This window comes from Ambystoma mexicanum, chromosome 10 (genome assembly GCF_040938575.1).
Source record: "Ambystoma mexicanum isolate Mex_15411 chromosome 10, UKY_AmexF1_1, whole genome shotgun sequence".
Classification (NCBI taxonomy): domain Eukaryota; kingdom Metazoa; phylum Chordata; class Amphibia; order Caudata; family Ambystomatidae; genus Ambystoma; species Ambystoma mexicanum.
Genome location: NC_090932.1, coordinates 679,642,828 through 679,661,873, shown reverse-complemented (window position 1 = coordinate 679,661,873; position 19,046 = coordinate 679,642,828). Strand labels below are relative to the sequence as shown.

General features: G+C 44.5%; 1 protein-coding gene across 3 annotated transcripts in view; it reads right to left on the bottom strand.

Moving 5' to 3' along the window:
- Positions 1 to 19,046, bottom strand: part of ATR (ATR serine/threonine kinase) — a 1,676,349-nt gene that overhangs the window by 960,372 nt on the left and 696,931 nt on the right. For all 3 annotated transcript variants that reach the window (XM_069618270.1, XM_069618272.1, XM_069618271.1), the window contains one exon: positions 10,195 to 10,310. In XM_069618270.1, coding sequence (XP_069474371.1) covers positions 10,195 to 10,310 — 116 coding nt within the window. The remainder of the gene's footprint in view (positions 1 to 10,194; positions 10,311 to 19,046) is intronic.

Here is a 19,046-nt window from a genome sequence, read left to right as displayed (position 1 = left end):
CTTAATGTATAATGGGTCCAATGGAGAGGGAGTAAACAGTTGTTCAATTCATGGGATGACCCCTCTAACCAACGCAGGTGTAGACAGCGATGGGATGATTTGTCTCTTAACTGAGGCGAGGAGGGGAACGGTCTGGCTAGTGGGAGGTTTTTCCTTAATGATTGTTTCTACAAAATCAATATCGGGAGTAATTTCCCCAGTCTCAATTTCAAAGTGCGCTGCTGCTTTCCGTAGTAGCGCGTTGAAAGCGGGTTGGTCATCTATAGGTGACGGGTTCCTGACCGGTGTGGTTTGAGGAGAGGAAAGGTTCAGGATCTCAGGGTCTGTAGACGCTGTTGGGGACTGACAAGGCTGTGAGCCACCTTCATCTGGGTCTTCTTTGAAGCCCCCGCCCCACCCATGTCAGGGTTTTCCTCAAAACCTTCTTCTTCAAGGTTCTGTTGGTCTTCACTATCTAAGAAATCCTCATCCTCTTGGAAGTGAGAGTCTTCTTCAGTGAGGTCATAAGTATTAACCTCCTCTTGAAGGGGATTAAATAGTCTAGGATATTTAGCCCTGGGGTCCTCATGAAGTACCTCTATTGGCCTCTTGGGTGTTTTATGTTCAGGAGTGGACATAAATCTATCCAGCTTGTCCATGCATGATTGGAATCTCTCAAATGTCCAATGTGGTAACCCAGAACTGTCTGGAGGCGTAAAGGGACGCTCCTCCGCCTGTAGCCGTCTAGATCTGTCCCATAACGTCGAGGATAAACTCCCTTCGCCTTCTAGGAAACCTTCTCGTAGGCTAGGGCCTTCCTTCGACAGTGGAAGCGGTCCCTGCCTCCCTTCCGGCATTCTCGGCGTCTCCCTGGCCTTGTGAGCGGACTTTGGCATATCACTCGCCGTCCGTCTCTGGCCGTCATTGGCAACTATACGAGCCAAGCTCTCGACGATTAATTTCTCCGTCAAGGGTTCGTCTGGCATCGTGTTGGGCGGTGTCAAGTCTCTTTCGGCGATGGTCGCCTGGTGTTTTGGTGGTAGCGCCCTTGTCTGCAGGTAGCCCAGTCGCTAGTCACGTCTGCGGTGGCGGGGAGGGCTTGTGACCTTTACAGTCGGTGGAGGATGCCGGTAGGCTCGGCGTCTCCGTTGGCGCTAGGGCTTTCTTCGTCTTTGACGAAGAAGTGCCATGGGTTGTGTGCTTATGTTTATGTTTTCTGTGTTTGTCAGTGTCGCCGGGGTGTTCATCCCCATAAGTAGGGCGTGAGCCGAACTTGTCAGGGCCGGGGACAGACGCTGAGGAGCGGGTACGCTCCCTAGAGAGGTCTACAACCTCCGAAATGGAGGTCGGGTTATCACTGTCCTCGTCACACTCGGCGGCGGCGGGTGAGGAATCAGCTCTAGACATAGCGTAGGCTGCCCACCTCTTGACCCTGCAGTCCTTTAAAGTCTTTGGGCGAAGAAGTTTACAGGCCGCACAGCCGTCCTCCTTGTGGTCGAGGGGTAAGCAACAGTTACACCGCTTGTGCTTATCCTTCCATACTAATTTGCCTTTACAGCGCAGGCAAAAGCTAAAAGGAGTCCTCTCAATAGCTCAGGATACAATTAAAAGTGATAACTACCCTGAAGGAAAGGGGGGTGAAAGAGAAAGGCATTCTCAGAAGAAACACAAATGTCCCACGACCCCCACTCTCCCTACTGTTTTAGGCTGGCGAGGCCGGCCACGTGTTCGAAGTTCTTAATCGGCGGTGAAACAGCTTCGCCGTCGAAGGAGGGATCTGATGTAATATATAAGAAATAACAACCAAAGGGTTAAATAAATGTTTTGCAATTTCTCTCGAACGAGCTCCACGTTAAAGCGACCAATATCTGGGCGGAAAAAAACAATCTGAGGGACCTTGACACGTGAGGGATTGTGGGTACACTGCACGTCACTATAGGGATAGTGTTACAGACACGCCTTGTCGACGTCCCCTTTTCGACTGGATGTCAGACTATGCACAGCATGTGATCTTAAGCAGATTAACAAACATCAGAATTCGAGGTTATGAGTGGATTTTGCTAGATGTTCCATCAATTCGTCCGACTACGTTTTGTCTTGGTATTGGATCTTGAATCGCCTGTTCGTTTGCCTCCGTTCTCTCACCCAATGAGGTCAAATCCTTCCTGTACTCCATTACCATCTGTTTGATCTCTGACATGAATGGTGTGAACTGCATTTTGAATGAAGCAGTAAATGTCCCTTGAAACTCCTCGAAACACCTCTTGAAATCTTCTTTGGCTCCTGACATATTTTCAGTGGCCTGGAGGCCCCCCGCCACCGCAGGATCCAGTGGAACAATGTTAGAGCAATGGGTCCTACTATTGCTGGCCCAAATGTCTTGAATGGAATTGTTTTTTGAAGTTTGGGTGCTAGGAAGTTCAGGAAGGGTAGCTTTCTTTCTGTGCTCAGCGACTGCTTTGAGGGTTCCTAGGAGATGGGTTACCACGATTATGCTTTCCAGGCGATACCCCTGGAAGACCCACACCCTCCTGCACGGCGCGCCACGTCCTTTTGTACCAAATCTTCAAATTGGAGGCCCAATGGGAGGTGTTGCGGAGTGTTGTATCCTGCCTTTCCCAGCACTAATTATGAATTAAATCTTCTAACGTGAGGGCCTAGGGTTTCTACTCATAGGTGTAGATTGAGTCATTCACAGACCTCCCTGCAATGCCGTATAGCATACCGTTGGCCAAATTCCTGCAGCTGCTCCAAGGTTCAGGGTAACCATCTGAGTTGAATTTTGAGGCCATTGCCACAGATCTGATCTTCAAGTCTTTTATGGCGCCAGTCGTCAATTTATAGCACTCCCCCTTACCCCTGCACGGAGCCCCAGGTCCCTGTGATGGAGGAGGCCCTTCCCTGCAGACACCAAAACACGGAGCGGCGTGCAACGCATCCACTCAGCCAGCAATGAAGAGCTGAGTCTGTATCTCAACTGGCAAGCCATGATAAGGAGGACCCATCTGTCCTTTGCCGTCCGGATAGCAGACGCACACAGAGCCACACCCCGCTTCACAGAAGCTCCAGCTCCTCTCCTCAAACTCTCTGCCGTTCCGAGGTCGGTGTGGGGGGCTTTTAATATTCCCCCCGCCGGCCCTGCGCACTTGTGTTGGACCCAGGGCGCAGCCACTGCATCCCTGCCAGTGGAATTCCAGGCGGTACCTCGTCCGTTTGTCACGGGGAGATGAAGGGGGGGGGGCAGCCCCCTGGTGCGTTCCTCCATGGATGCGGGAGACAGGCAGCCAATTTATGCACCGTAGAGTCGTGCAGTTTAATGTTTCAGGGACGGAGTCCACATGCACACATCTCTAGTGCACAGTGGCCATCTTGGAAAATGACAGGCACACATTGTTGATTAGGAGGTGCAAACTTTGCCTTTGGCTGCACAGGTCTTTGAAAATCCTCAGCTTTTTAGGAGCATGAGGTTTGGGCTAAGCCCTACAGGGCGATGGGGTCTTTTGTGAGTAACAAGAAGGCCATGTTATTTATTTGATTTCTCCACCTCAGATCACAGGCAGTTGGTGATGGTTACGGCTCCATCTCCCATTGAATGGTGTCATACCGTGCCAGTACCTTCTCCAAGACCAACCACCACTTCACATGCAAACTTGAGACATGGTTGTTTTCTTCCACTAATAAGCCTCAGTATTCAGTGAACTACATACTACACGATTGTAGCATTTTGGATAGCACCAGATATGGCTACGGGTGAGCGATTACACTGTATAAAACAAAAAAGATGAGGTAGTTGCATCCAATGCGCTGAGGCTAAAGAAAACGGGGCATATTTACATCAATGATCTTCGCAAATGGGACAAACGTGACACACAGCACTGTACCACATATCGAACTCTTCCAAGGTCAAAGAAAATTAAAGATAAACTTGCAAATGGAAAGAACGCAATGCAAAGTGCTGTTTCCAATATGTAACTTTTTCCTGGCCTTTGAGGGTGGAAAGTTCTTGTCAGTCTGAAGTTTTCTTCCTTTTCATGGCATGCACCTCAGGTACCAACACTGGTCTATCAATTAATCTGAGCTGTATGTGTGGCATGAATTGCATATTGTAGAACACGTTGGTTCTCAAATAAGGGTAGGTAACATTAACAGACTAGGGGCCTCATCAGTAGTTGGGCGGAGCAGTAAAAATGCGGCGATAACACTATTACCGCCGCTTCCGCTCTGCTCAACCCAGAGTTTGGACAGAAAGTAGCAGATTTACCTCCAGCTCTGAGAAATTAACCATTAAATTCCTTTTAAATGCTGCCATGTTTTGGGCGGGGGTCACCTTTGAGTGCTGATCCTCAAACTGCAGTGAAGGTACTGTAACCTACTTGACATACAATGCAGCGCAATGTACACTTGATTGGGCCAAATGTTGTAGCTCTGGGAAGTCAATCTAATGTGAAGGGGAGAGGAGCTTAAGATGCGTTGAGAATTAACTGAAGTTGCTTATCACCCATCTAAAGACAGCTGTGAGCCAGCAGTTGTATTACGATTTGTTTTGGCAGGTGGTTAAACCTCAGCAATTAACAACCACAGAGAATCTCAATTTATTTTATTTATATTCTAATTTTTGGCCAGAACTGGCCCTACCCAGAGGGTCTCAGAGTGCCTTACAAGGTTCAGAGGTTAAACAGAAGTTAGAAAATGTTTTCAGTATAGGATAGGAAGATTCGGACAGACAAGGGGTAGCAGGGGAGATGGAGGCGACGGATTATGTGTGGGGAAACAGGTATGTTTTGAGGCTCTTTATGAAAGTTGGTGATAGTGCAGTGTGGGTGTGAAGGGGTAGGGTGTTTCAAGACTTGTGTGTCCAGTGGGTAAATGCTTGCTTTTGTGTACATGTTACTTTACAGAATGGAATACATAGTAGATTCTGGGTGGCTTGTCTAGTGTCTGTATGGGTGATGGGTTTGAGTTTGTTGTGAAGTCAAGATGGGGTTTTGTGGTGGATGGCTTTGAAAACAATACAGAGTCATTTGAAGGCAATTATCTGGTGTCGGGAAGCCAGCGGATCTGCGCGAGAGCTGAGATGATGCGTAAATGGTTTGGAAGGTGTAGGACGAGTCTGATTGCTGTGTATTGTATGGCTTGAAGGGGGACATGGTGCTGCTGGGGAGTACAGTGAGGAGAGCATTGCCAAAGTCCAGCTTGGACAGAACCAGTGCTTTGACTGTGGTGCAGAAGTCATCAGGTGGAAGGATGTGACTGATCATTCGTAGGAGGTGTAGTTGTAGATTTCATGTTTTGGTGACAGCAGCTATGTGGTGTGAATGAAAGGTGGGACCGTGGAGCTAAGGGATTGGATAGGTGTAGAGAGGGATATGCAACGGTTGTCCGTGGCAAGTTCTTTGATCAAGATGGTGAGTTCAGGTTTGTGTATGGGGAGCAAATGAGGATGTATTATGTTTTGGAAGGGTTCAGTTTGAGGAAGGGGGTGGCCATCCAGGTGGGTATGATGGAGCGACAGCTTTTGAGGATGTGGAGTTGTGAGGGGGCTGAGATTTGGAAGTATATTTGTGTGTCATCTGTGTATTGGTGGAAATTGATGTGTTTGCGAAGGGTCTGCCCAATGGATTCAACATATGAATTGAAGAGGAGTGGAGACAAGGAGAAGCCTTGTGGGACACTGTGCTTGACCTTAGTGTGGCGTGGGGTCATTAGTTGGGAAGAGCCTGTCGCAGGATGGACACCTACTGAACCCTGTAGAAGTCGACATGTGCCAGGGACATGGGTGACGCCTGAGGACCGAGTGCCTGAATGATAAAAACACAAAAAAAGACAAAGAGAAATAAGTATCTGCACGTAGAATTACATGGCCGAAGCCAAACCCAGGAGGACTGGTGAATTCAGCCCGTTCCCGTCGATGTGTAAAAGGGGACTGGGGTGTGGTGCTGGAGGCAGAGTCAGGGCAGCACATGCTCTCAGGGCCGCACCACTGCGTGCCTCTAAATTTAAAGGGGAAGAAGGTTTTTCCTGGTGAAAAAGGTTCCGTCTCCCGTCCCTCGCAAGGGACGCCCATGCAGTATGGAGGAAAGGGGACCGGACGTAAGAGTAAGGGGGCATGGAGACAAAGTGTGTCCTGTCAGTAAGGAAGCAGGTAAACCAGTCGAGGATGGTGCCTGAGAGGTTCATCCTGTGAGATGGGATGCTGATTAGAAAGTCGTGGTCGACTGTGTGGAAGGTTGCATAGAGGTTGAGGAGTACGGGTAGTCATGTGTGTCCTTTGTCAGTGATGTTGTGGAAGTCATCGGGGATGTGAAGAGTGGCAGTCTCAGAGCTGTGCCTGGGTCAAAAGACAGATTTATAAGGGGTTGATGAGGTTGGTTGTGGTGATCTTTTTTTGCAGATGGTTAGTGACTAATCGTTCCAGGATTCTGGCTAGGAATGGCAGGATAGTGATGGCGTGGCGATTGTCGCGGATTGTGGAGTCAATGGATGGTTTATTGAGGGGTGAGATTTGTCCAGTTCTGAGAGCAGAGGTGTTAGGAGAATGTGAGAGACAGGAGCTGATGTTGAGCCACTGGGGAGCATGAGTGGTGATGCAGTTGGATGCAGCTTAAGGTGGGCATGCATCAACCAGGAAATGTACAGCTTTTGTTTTGGTAGTATGGGTGATAAGAGCCTTGTCGATGGGGTGGAAGGTGTCCCATGTGTTGGAATGTTTGGGAGCAGGGGTGGGAGAGGAGAGGTAAGGGATTCCCTGATGTGTATTTTAGATTTGAAGTAGTCTATGAGGGAGTTGCATACTGCAGTAGATGGGAGTGTGGATGGGGGTTTGAAGCAGTGATTTGACAATGTTGAATAGTATCTGTGTATGATTGGATTTATTGGAGGTAATGGTTGCCCTTTGGCATTGCAGATATCTGTTTTGTATTTTTTTGCAGCAGAGTTTGAGTGGTGTTGAGAGGGTATAGGTTATTTTGACAGGCTCTTTCTAGGTGTGTGGCTTCTTGCTTGATAGAGAGGAGGGAGCTGTTGAAACCATGGCTTACTGTGTTTTTGTGATTTGAGGGGGTCAATTATGTCAAGTGCCTGTGTGATGATGGTGTAATTGTTATGGCGAGTGGACGGATGTGCATGTGGGGAGGAGGGGGTGGAATGAGTGGTGCTAAAGCCGTGTCTGTAATGTGTTTGATTAGTCTGTCTAGGAGTGAGGGGGGTGTCCAGTCATACTTTCGAAAAAATTGTTTCGACATACAAAAGTTCTGAATACAAAGTTTCTAATAAAAATGTTCGAATGCATTTTTTTTCATGTTATGGGTTTTATTTTAGTTTCATATAGAAAAGAAAAGTTTGTTTTAAAAAGATTTTTTTGTTTTTAAATGCATTAAAAAAATGTTTGGGTGCTTTTGTGTCGGAACCTTTGTATGTAGAAACTTTGACTGTCGAAACTATAACTATGAACCGCGAGGGGGATATATGGTGGGTGAGATCTTGTGTGGTAGGATTGAGCGTAAGGGGGATAGCAAAGTGGTCTGACCATGATACCCACATTCGTTGGGGGCAGTAGATGAGGTGGATGAAGGTGGGATATGATGGAGGGGAGCACGTGAAAGAGTGCTTCAAAGGATTTGTATGGGGTGTCTGGGGTTGCCAAGTGTGAGTGGCACTTTATATATGATGGCAAGGCCACTACCTTGTTTGTGTGGGCGGGCTCTGTGGTGGATGAGAGAGAGCGGGGGAAGCATACCAGGGATAATGGGTGTGTGCGGGGTTTGAACCAGGTTTCTGTAAGGAAGAGTATATATGGGGAGTGTGTGCGCTAATGATTTCATTGATTTTATGTCTGTGAGCAGGTGCAGAGTAGCAGTTAAGCAGGATGCAGGTGTATGCAATTAGTTGTTTCACTGGAGTGCTGTAGTGGAGATTGATTTGAATGTTCTTTGTATGCTTTGTATGAGACATGCTTTGTGGCAACTAGTGGCAAATAGGGGACAAGGAAAGAAAAAGGGGAAAAGATAACAGCAATATCCCATCGGTCTATCAACCATTTGCTCTGGACGCCATTTAAAGGCATTTAAAAATCCATTAGGGAGCCGCTAATACCAAATTAAGAAACAAGCTGCTGACAAGCCCCATCAATCAGCAGGGCTAATACAAAAAAGACAAACCAACAGTCCATACAAGAGAGGCAAGAATGACACTTAGCATGACATCTGGGTAAAACCCATAACATGATGGAGACAAGCGGAGATACTTACTCGCCGCTTCCTGCAGGTGTAGGGAAAGCACCACATGGTAGGAACCTGGTAACTCTGCTGGACGAACTGTCGGGCTATTCAAGACCTGCAGGAGGAGAACTTCTAAAGGAAACACTGATCAGGCAGGGACGAAGAAAGACCTACTAAAGTTCATGCTAAATTCAAGGTTGTGGAGAGAACTGTTGGGGTGAATGCTGACCCCCAGGCTGCCCTGAGGCCTAATAAATTGAAAGCTGGTAATCACGGCCTTGGTTAGACCGACAGAAGTGAAGACTGAAAACAAGGTTGAGGCAAGACCTACTTTGAAGAACCCTGATGTATAGGAGGAAGGCCTAGCACTGCTGCAAATGTCAAAGAGACCAGTCTGGATGAGCAACAGAGATTCAAGTTAAATCCAATAACTCAGCGGAGGAGGCTGAGAATTCAAGCAGGAAGGTAAGGAGACTAAGGCGAAGCCTGAAATGCATGAGAGCTGGGAAAGGTCTGAAGGATCAGACTGAAAGTGAACACCATGTCAGAGCCAGACGCATTGAACCCAGGAAAATTCTACCCATTAGAAGCACCTTTCTTTAAGGTTTGCGACTAGGGATGACATTTGTAGCATAGTATTTCTGAATTCTTTTGTTAGCCTAGCCTTGCTCATATTTTAGTTTAGAGATTAGTTGGAAAGCCAAGGATTTATTACATTTAGGTTTGAACTTGGCACATCATTTTGATATTATGTTATAGATTAGGAAGTCCAAGGAGCGACAAGGACATGGGAGACTACATTAAACCTTTATGTTTTTGAGCTACACCACTGCAAGTAATGAAAACTGAAAGAATTTCTCCTGTTATATTACTCCTGTCCTGACACTATTTAGATTTAGACATCTCTTAATTTGTAGAGACAACACTAGTACTGGTCATTTGGTTCAAACCCCTACCCTGAAAACCACATTAATAAACTAAAGCTCTGGCAACAAAACAAGATTGAACTCGTGTGTATGAGAATGGTACACCTGTAGATACTGTTGACAGTGCATGCAATAAGGTGCTTCCATCCCCACTGAATGACAAGGGGACACCTAGCAGTCAAATTATATATGCATCATCTTAGAACCGCTGTATTGGCCCTCTATCTGTGCTAAATTGGGGCACAAATATTAATCGGATGTGTTGATGGGATGGATGCTTCGGTTAAGAAAAAAGTTTAATGTGTACAAATGTATGACAAATACAGTAGACCGTAGATATTATGGTGGCAAAGATTCTTCTCTTGAAAGTCCAATGGAAAAAACTAAATGTTGAACATTGGCTGATACAAATGTCAGCTGGTACCACTATATACCATTTAATGTACCAACTTCAAGACTTGGAAGATGTCTTTCTGGGAGCCTAGAAGTGCCATCAAGGACTGAAACACTTTAACCTAATCTCTAAATACAGGCATTGCAATTGGATGTATTGTGCTTTACTGGTATAGTGGGACGATTTAAATGCATTAAAGGTATTAAAAGGACTAGGTCTGTTTAGGCCTTCTTGCCACTTTCTCCCATGCTCAATACTAGCAAGTCAATATATGATTTGTTAGTGAAAGGGTGCATACTTTCCTGGTGAAAATAATTATTTTTAAAACACTCTCACAGAAGGATCCAAATAATTTCCAGGGTCTGTCTTGTAATACCAATGTGATAGGCTAGGTGGAGAACAATGTTTCAGGAATATAGAGTATAATGCCTCCCTTCTCTTTACTGTTAATGTTAATGTTAAGACCAACAAGCACCAGATTAATTAGGTCTTAAAGAAGCTCGATGATATAGATGTGTCAAGGGTCAATGAGGTTTAAGGGAGGGAAAAGGGCATACATGCATCTAACTGCTGACTACTATTCATTGGCTATGTAAGACGAGTGGTGACAAGAGCGTTGATGTTCAATCACTGATGTATCCCGGCCATGTTTAATGGAGGCGATCAATGCAATGCATACCTGGTGTTTAGATGAGGCTCCAGTATCTCTTGAATATGCTCTGGAAACCGCCGCCATAGCTTGCGCCCTGGACAGTCAACTCTTGCCTCTTTGCACTCAAAGATTGATAGCAACTCCTACAAAGGCAGGTCATACATTATTAAATTAATTATATATAGCAGAGGAAAGGTCACTTTGCAAGGCATGCTGGTAAATGAACTTTAGTAGTAAGCTTTCAAAAAAGATACACTCTATTGAAGAAGTTCCTCAAGTAGTTAACATTTGGCCATTTTCTCTGAGACTTTAGAAAAAAATCAGAAAATTATCCACAATTCACTAACATCTTTGTAAGATGTTGAAAAGGACCTGAACCGTTTACTAAGCGTACCCCCACCATATATCTCTTGTCCATATTTAGGAATTGTCAGCTTAAAACAAGAACACATTTATAAAAATGAAATGCTATAGAGGGATTCGCCTAGGTCAGGTTTGTATGGGGAAATGTACAATGACAAGAATAGGCCTCGCAGCCACACGAATGTACTCTATTATGCATTAACATTGATCTTTTTCGTATGAGTGAAGCTTGGAAAAAAAAAAAAGATCTATGGGTTTAGATAAAAAGAAAGCCATGAAGTGAAATTTTGTATAGCTATAATGAAAGGCACATTTTCCAAGCTCAGAGTCCACGATAGCTAATAAATCAACACAAGATAAACAGGAAGGGGCGGGATGAAAGCGGTATACAGTCTTTTTCCCGAATAAATTTACATCGAGAGCCTTTACATCTAAAAATATTTACTGAAAGACTTTTTTTTTAATCAAAAGAAAATCATTCCCTGAATTGTATTTTGATGAAAAAGCCCTCTGATGTTTGGGGGGGGGCAGTAGGGGGGTGGTTTGAGGGGCAGACCACCCCCAATACATTTTTTTTTTTTAAAAGTCTCCAGTTCTGAAATGTCTTGCGGACACTACACAAGTTAGAGGGAGCTGTCCAACGCTGAACTAGATTGTTACTGTACGCAATCTAGTTCAGCACTGGACAGCTCCCTCTGACTTTATGCATGATTTGCCGATTTTTCTTTTTTTTTTTACATATAATGCATTTACCGATTTCACACTCAAAAAATGAAAACTGTTTATATACCAAAACTCTTTACTCTTTTCACTTTATGTATGTAAAGTCGGTGAAACAGCTTTCGGTAAAAAAAATATAAAATTACATTAAAACAAAATTGGTAAAACATGTCCTCGATGTATATTTTCCGAGGTAAAGACAGGCAACCGATGAAAGCTAGGGCAAAGAGCAAAAGGAGGCATCTAAAGGCAGGATAGGAGCTACGTCTAACACAATGAAGGCTTCACAATCTGATGTTTGGTCCTCACCAAATAATGTATATAAACATAAAAGCAAAGAAATAATCATAGGCAGTTTTGACAGTGTGCAGTCACCATGCTAGGTAGTCTGATTGCTAATTGTTTGAAGATGTATATTGAATTTTCTGACAAAACTGCAAATGTGGAAATATGTACATTAAATGACGTCTGAATCCGATACCCAAACTTGAAGTGTCAAAATATAAGACTCAAAAGGAAATAAAGAGAAGTGTGTGAGGGTATACAAGAGCAGGTAGTGAGCGGCTGGTCCAAGACTAGGGAAAAAAAAGAAAAAGGCAGTTTTATTTGCTCATCTTGCAGCTTAGGCTAAGAAATCAAAATCATCACTGTAAAACATGAAAGGACACTGGGGAGCAAAACGGTCTGTACTGCAGGATTGAAGCAAACATCAAATCAGTATTGCTTCTGGAGGCGGGTATTCAGGTGGGTTTCTAGAACCAGTCCTGTGACATTTAGGCTAGCCAAACTCTACCAAGGTAACGTAAGAAGATCAGTACGACAGGTTTCATGAGCTATGGGAGCGTTTAAGATGGATTTCCAAAATCAGCCTTGGTACCTAGATTTTGTGAGGCCTCGCTATTATGGTCAACAGGCAAGACACTGAGGTTAGCTAAACCCAATCAAGGCAAGGTAGCAGAACAGCAAGACAGTCTCAGGAAGGGTTTGGGAGTGATGTAGGGCTACGAGTCCACACAGAGCAACACCATTAATTTCAGTTAGACAGGTAAGTACGTAAACATAGTTATTTATTAGGTCTTAAGATTACACACTAAGCAAGCAAAACATAGCTCTGAGCAGGGTCAGCTGGTGACTTGTGTGCTGTTGTGTTTTATGCTTTTAAGTATTATTTTTTTATTTTCTGATTTTCTCTGCTTTGTGTTCCTTCTAGGGCATCAGGTTTTCCCGAGCCCGGGTGGGTGACTGGACGCCGGATACATACATTCATGCAGTCTATTATTAGTTTCTTCTTCACGCTTATTTTGTTTCCTTATTTATTTCCTTTTCATTTCATTGCCTTGTAGCCGATCTTGGACGGCGGGAGGTTTCCTGTATTGCTGGGGTGCTCGAGGTCCGCTACTCGGTAGTCACCTTTTTAGATCTTTACTTCTGACATTACATGCACCAGCATAGTCTGTCCTCACTGGCTGTGTGCCAAGCGCGGCCTAATTGGGTTTGGCTATATCATGTGTAAATATAGCCTCGCTCCCGGCCGGAAGCGCAGCAGACATGCGCAGCAGACATGAGCAGCAGATAAGAGCCTTGCGCATTAGTTGAACTCATCTGTGCTCATTTGTGCTTCTGACAGCCGTGGACAAGTCAAGATACTGCTTTGGTATGTCCGGTTAACCTCTATTCCAGTTCAGATCTACTCCAATCTTGCTTCTATGAATACTATTTATTCTAAAGATTTTAATGTAGAATTAGTTAACTACTTTTTGGTTAATGCTTGCTCCCTTCCAACGCACACTAATGAATGTTATTAGTTACTATTATATGAACATCAGCCAGACCTGGTCTAATTGACTGAAAAAAGACAATGATTCATCCGGACCGCACATTGTGCAAACCCTGATAAGAATTATAAAATTCTCTGTAAACACAGAGGCTCATCCCCACCTAGCGGTGGACTAGCAGTTATTTTTAAATCTTCATTGAACTGCATGATATTACCACTGGTGCATAATCTTTCTATGGAGGCGATGTGTGTCCTTTTCAGACTCACAGACTCTTCATGTTTTATTAGTTTAATACCCACCCATCCTAATCCTTCTCTTCTTTTGGCTTTTATTGAGTTATCTGCAGAATTAAAACTTTGGTTCGCCAATGTTTTTATCACTGGATATTTTAATTTGCACCCAAATGACCTGACTAACCAAACTACTATTAGTTTAATATCATCAATAGAGGATTTAGGTCGTCCTCAGCCAGTTTGCCAGCCTACTCATAATCTTGGCAAAACATTGGATCTCATATACTCAGCTGGCACTTTGGTAAAAAGAATTTCTGCCCTTCCAGTTCTTTGGACAGATTACTACATTGTGCCATTCTCTATTAATATCCAGAGCATCCATGTGGCTAGCCCCGTTCAGGGCCTACCTCAGCGCAAATGGCACTTGATTAACTTCTCAGACATCTCTGGTCAGATTACAGATGCCTCTAGAAACTATCACAGATGTGTAGTGATACTGCTGATAATCTAGCCCCCTTTAGACCCTCCTGTCTGCTTTCGCATCCTGCCAAGCCTTGGCTTACTCCTCAGCTAGCTAAAGTTAGGCTCTTTGGTAGGCAGACAGAAAGTAGATGGCGGGTTGCATATTGCCCCAATATGAGAATTCTATTTCGTAGTTCTCTCGCCAAATACCACAAAGCTATCTTTGAGGCAAACCGCTCCCATTTTTACCAGTCGTGTGGAGGCTGCTCTGAATCAGTGTCTCACTGTCCTCTGCTGCCACCAATGAGACTCCTAGTTCCCACCCAAGCCTTCTGACTCACTTTCTACTTCTGTCTTAAATAAAATGATGGCCATTTGGCAGAATATTGCATCCTGTAATGTGTCAGTTCCCAACAATGACGCCTCTTTACATACTAATAATGAGCAGTCCTCTTTGTCAGTTTGTCCCCGGTTTCATCCGGTGTACATCATTAATGCTACTCAGAAGAAGAGATCAGCCTCTCCGCTGGATTCCATTCCCCCATCCACTATGAAATCCATTTTAATCGGCCACTGCTCCGGCTGTGACTGGTGCAGTCAGTCTTTTTCTTCTGCCTTCATACCTTCAATTCTTAAACACGCTCTGGTGATACACCTTTTGCAAAAACCTACAATGGATCCATTCCTACCTGCTAACCATCATCCTATCTCCCAATTACCTTTTCTGATGAAGCTCTTGGAAACTCTGGCTATCCCTTTACTTTCTTCTTTTCGGGAAAACTTCTTTGACCCCTTCAAGTCTGGTTTTCACCGTAGATGAGTTACTCTGTCGGTGCTGGTTTCAATCGTGGATGATCTTATGCGACTGTCTGCTCAAGGTGGGGTGGGTGTGCTGATCTTATTAGACCTATCAGTTGCCTTTGATACCGTTGACCACTCCACCTTGCTCCGTCAGCTGTCTCTGGCTCAGTCCTGTCCTGGTTCCTTTCTCTACAATCACTTTCAGTTGCTTTCTCTTCGCCCTTTTCAATCTGATCCTATTTCTATACTTTGTGGTATTCCCCAAGGCTCGCCTCTTTCCCCTATTCTGTTCAAAGTCTACATTCAGTCTTTGGCCAAGCTCATCCAGTCCCACAGGTTCTGCTGCTATTCATTCGCTGATGAAACCCAAATAGTCGAGTGTCTCGATCAGGTGGTGACTGATGTAGCCTAACGTCTGCGCTGCTACCTGGAATCTGTGGGTAGCTGGATGAATCAAAACTGGCTGAAGCTGAAAGTGGACAAAATGGAAGATCTGGTGGTTGGTCCCCTTCTCTTCAACATCTTTCTTGACACAGGCCTTCTCACCTATTTCTCAGGGTCCGCTTCCTATCCCAGTTGTGGTAGTGAAAGATCTTGGTTGTAAAACCTCTGCGTCTCTTTCTGCGGAAGCCCAGGTCTGCATGAAGTGTTAAAAAAAAGATATTTCAAACTTAAAATTCTCCGTAAGGTTCTTCCGTTCTTACCGACTCACCTGCACTCACCGGTGGTGGCATTTTTGCATCTTTGGAATTACAGATTACTGTAACTCTCTTTACCTAGCCCAACCTTGCTATATTTTAAACCGGTTGTAGGCGTTACAGAATTCTGCTGCTAGAGCTGCTACTAGCAGCCCTTGTGCTCCTCTAGCTCGCCAGTTTAGTTCCCGGCACTGGTTACATACTGCTAGCCGCATTGAGTTCAAGAGTGTCGCTGTGTGGAGATTTTTCAACAGAGGGAGTCTTTTGTCAATTTCTATTCGTGCAAGGAGGCGGACTGTGCCAGTATAAACCCGGCTCCCAAGCAGAGCTTGGCAGAGTGCGGCAAGTGTGTTGCCGGGTTCCTGTGTTCTGGTGCTCAAGTGCCGCTCCGTCTATTGGTAGCCATGGTGGTCACCGGACGCGCATAACCTACTTCGTCAATCAGATTGGAAGGCTGCAACCAGAACGCGGTGAGTCTGGAACTACTTACACTGTAGTAGATCAGGAGGGCTAGCTCAAAACGAACTGGGCCCTCACGTATCCTGACCTTTAAATAAACTCCCTGGGCTATACTTTGAAGTCAGTGGTAGCAGATAGTCCTTTTAGGCTGGAACAGCTCCACTACAACCTCCTAACCGGCCTCACCATTCGGATAGCCCTCCTTTGACAAAGAATATCGGGAGAAGAAAGGACTGATGCCCACCATGTATAATTTAAGAGGCTCACACCTCAGGGACGATTTAAGGGCACCGGAGGTAGAAGATGCATTTTGCTACTGGGGTGAATGTGTGAGTAGCCCCTCAGCCTTTATCTTGGAAGGCTCGCCTGACCCTTCACTAGTGAAGAGCAGTGTATCAGTGAGGTGTAAATCTTAACACCTACACTGACTTCTGTCCCAAGAGGCTGCTTTATGGGGGACATTCTTAAGAATAATCTGGGGTATACCCCGTCTAACAGCTCCATGAAAAGGACAATAACGAATTGGGTACATGAAAAAAGAAGAACGCACAGCCTAGATGAGGCAGAGGTTTCTGTTCTCAGTAGAATTCTTCTGCAGCAACTTCTGGGTTCTGAAGCAAATAATTGGAATACTCAAAGAACAGTTGAAGAGGGGAGCATTAGCCCTAATAAGGTGGTTCTTTGGGCAGTGTCCTATTTCAAAGACACCATAACCCAAGAAAGCCACAGACTATGGACTTTCTACCAAACAAAGGTAGTACTCACTTAAGAGAAAACATGAACCAACCACCAGTAGGCTCAACAGACTCAGCAGCAGTAAAATCTTCAGAGTCCACATTAATGGCACTTAGCTTTGTCCTTCATTCATAGGTTAATGTTTTCGAGTCATTAAAGAGTGAAGTTCAAACAAACTCAAGTATTCTGTTAGAATTAACCAAAGAGGTAGGGGGTTGTGAATCCTCTTTGGTGGGCTTAGAAGAGGCTGTTAACACTGCACTGCACGATCCACTGAAAATCCCAAATGCCTTCAACTCTGAGCAGGTGATTTTGATTAAGTATTTGAAAGAGATTTTTTAAAGAGATTTTTGAGAGACTTGATGCTCGGCTTCAATACATGGGGTCAGAAATTAAAAGTGTAAAAGAGTATGCTATTAAAAAGACCTCTGGACAGAAGAGTATTAATACCCACATGGATTGTGATGCGTCCCAGCAATTTTTCAATGACACTCCACTGTCTGAATTGACATTGGAAGAATTTGCAAGGTTGGCACAAATTGCTGACACTCTGGGAATGCAAGCGAATCGGGAGGATGTTCACGAGAAAAACACAACGCACTCCCAGCGAGTGATCAATTTAAGAGCCCTCTCCACTTCTGCTCAGGACCAGTCTCAAGTCACTACATGCAATCAATCAGGTGCAGAGGACAAAAGAGGAGGACACAGAAAAGTAAGAAAAAAAACGATGGGGAAAGAAACATCAGTTATTGAGATTAAGGCTGAAGTACAGAAGTTGGAACTTAAAGTGAAAAAAGCAAAATCCACAAAATTGAAAAAGTCGGGGAAGAAGAATTAGTTCAAGGCACTAAATAAAATTGTCAAAGAGTAAAAACCCAAGATAAAGGTGAACATTAGGTAATTCAGTCAACAAGTGGATATGAATACGGATTACCCGCATACTAAGGAATTGAGTGTGGAACAAATGTGCAGAGACCAGAGTCGGGAACCGACTCAGAAGCTCCAGCTAATGTGAGCATTGGTTCGCAAACAATGAATAACACCATTCCAGCTATTATGCCCCTACGACTGGCACCAATTGTCTGCCGTGGCAAAAAGATCATGAATAATTCAAACAAGGACATGAAGATGATGGAAAGAACTTTCCTGACTAATATCCATGGCTCCCTACCCTCATCATCAAGTATTACAAGATCCACGAGAGTCCCCATTGAAGAGAATACAATGGAACAGTTAAGTGACCATACATTTTTGCACTGTAGCACAGAGCTAAGAGAGCGCTCTGTGGAGCCAAATCACAAACATTTGTAAGGCACCCCCAAAAGTCAAATAATGGTGAATTGAAGTACTCATCATCCAAGGCCTTTGCAATACCACGGGTCTGCTGAGACAGCTTGACTTAGATGAAGCCTGTAGAGTACTCAATTGAGGAACCATCTTATCTTTAGTCAGGAAAGTGCCAGATTTATACTTGTTTTCCACACATGACATCGACCAGATCTGCTTTCCTATGATGAAGTGACCCATATAGCAGAGATTGTTTTAAAGACAAGGATGGGGGAGAATGCTATGTTGAGTTCAGCTACTGATTTTACAAATGTGGGTATCAAGGTTTCTGATACCCTCCACAAATTTGAGAGGGGTAAAAGTAGTAGGAAGGGGAAGGAAAGGAATACCAGTGTTCATAGAGATGTTAACGTTGGCAAGAAGGCAAATGAGGCAAGGGGTTTGGGGGGGGTCGAAAAGGGGGCAGAAGACCCAAGTTAAAAATGGTAAGTCAAAGATCTGGTCTCTGCTTCCCGATATTGTGACAGAATTCTTTCAAAAATTAAAGGATTGTGATTTACTTTAGTTGATGAGCGGGTGAAACTCATTAGCTGGAATACGCAAGGCTCCAACTACTTTAGAGGCGACACAACAAGCAGGTTACTTTTTCACAATGAAGATTTGGTGCTCCTGCAGGAGACTTGACTCCAGGTAAACAAAGGTAGACAGGCTTTATGATTTTTTAACAACTAGCCATAAGACTGTATGTGGGCAGACCTTCAGACAGACTTTTTAACAGCTGTCTGCAACTCCTTTGGGGTCAGCTCAGAGTGCATAAAGCTTAAAGACCCCGGGCATATTAGCCGTAAGATTAATAGGGTTGATCAGGCTAACTATCGCCCTATTAGATGTAGATAGTAAAATCTTCTCTGGTGTAATTCTGAGGTAGCTGGTGGAATGGGTCGAATAAAAGAGTATCCTATCAAAACATCAAATAGGGCTTCAGAGCATTAAATGGCCTGGTAATGAGTACTATTAATGACAAAGTTGGAACGAAAAATGCAATTACGTTTGGGTTGATTTGTCCAAAGCTTTTGACACAGTCAATAGGGGCAGACTGTGGCAGGAACGAAAGCGCTGGGGTTTGCCTGAGGGCTTGTTGGCAATAATTATAAAATTACATTAGAATACCAACATACAGATCAGACTTGACATGCAAGGACACTTATCACAGATCCCCAACTAATAGGGGTGTGAGTGAAGGATGCATATTGGCTCCCTGCTTCTTTAATCTTTACCTTGCAGATCTGGCTAAATGTCCATCTGCTTTAGCTCTTGCCAGCATTAGAACTGGAGCATGTAAG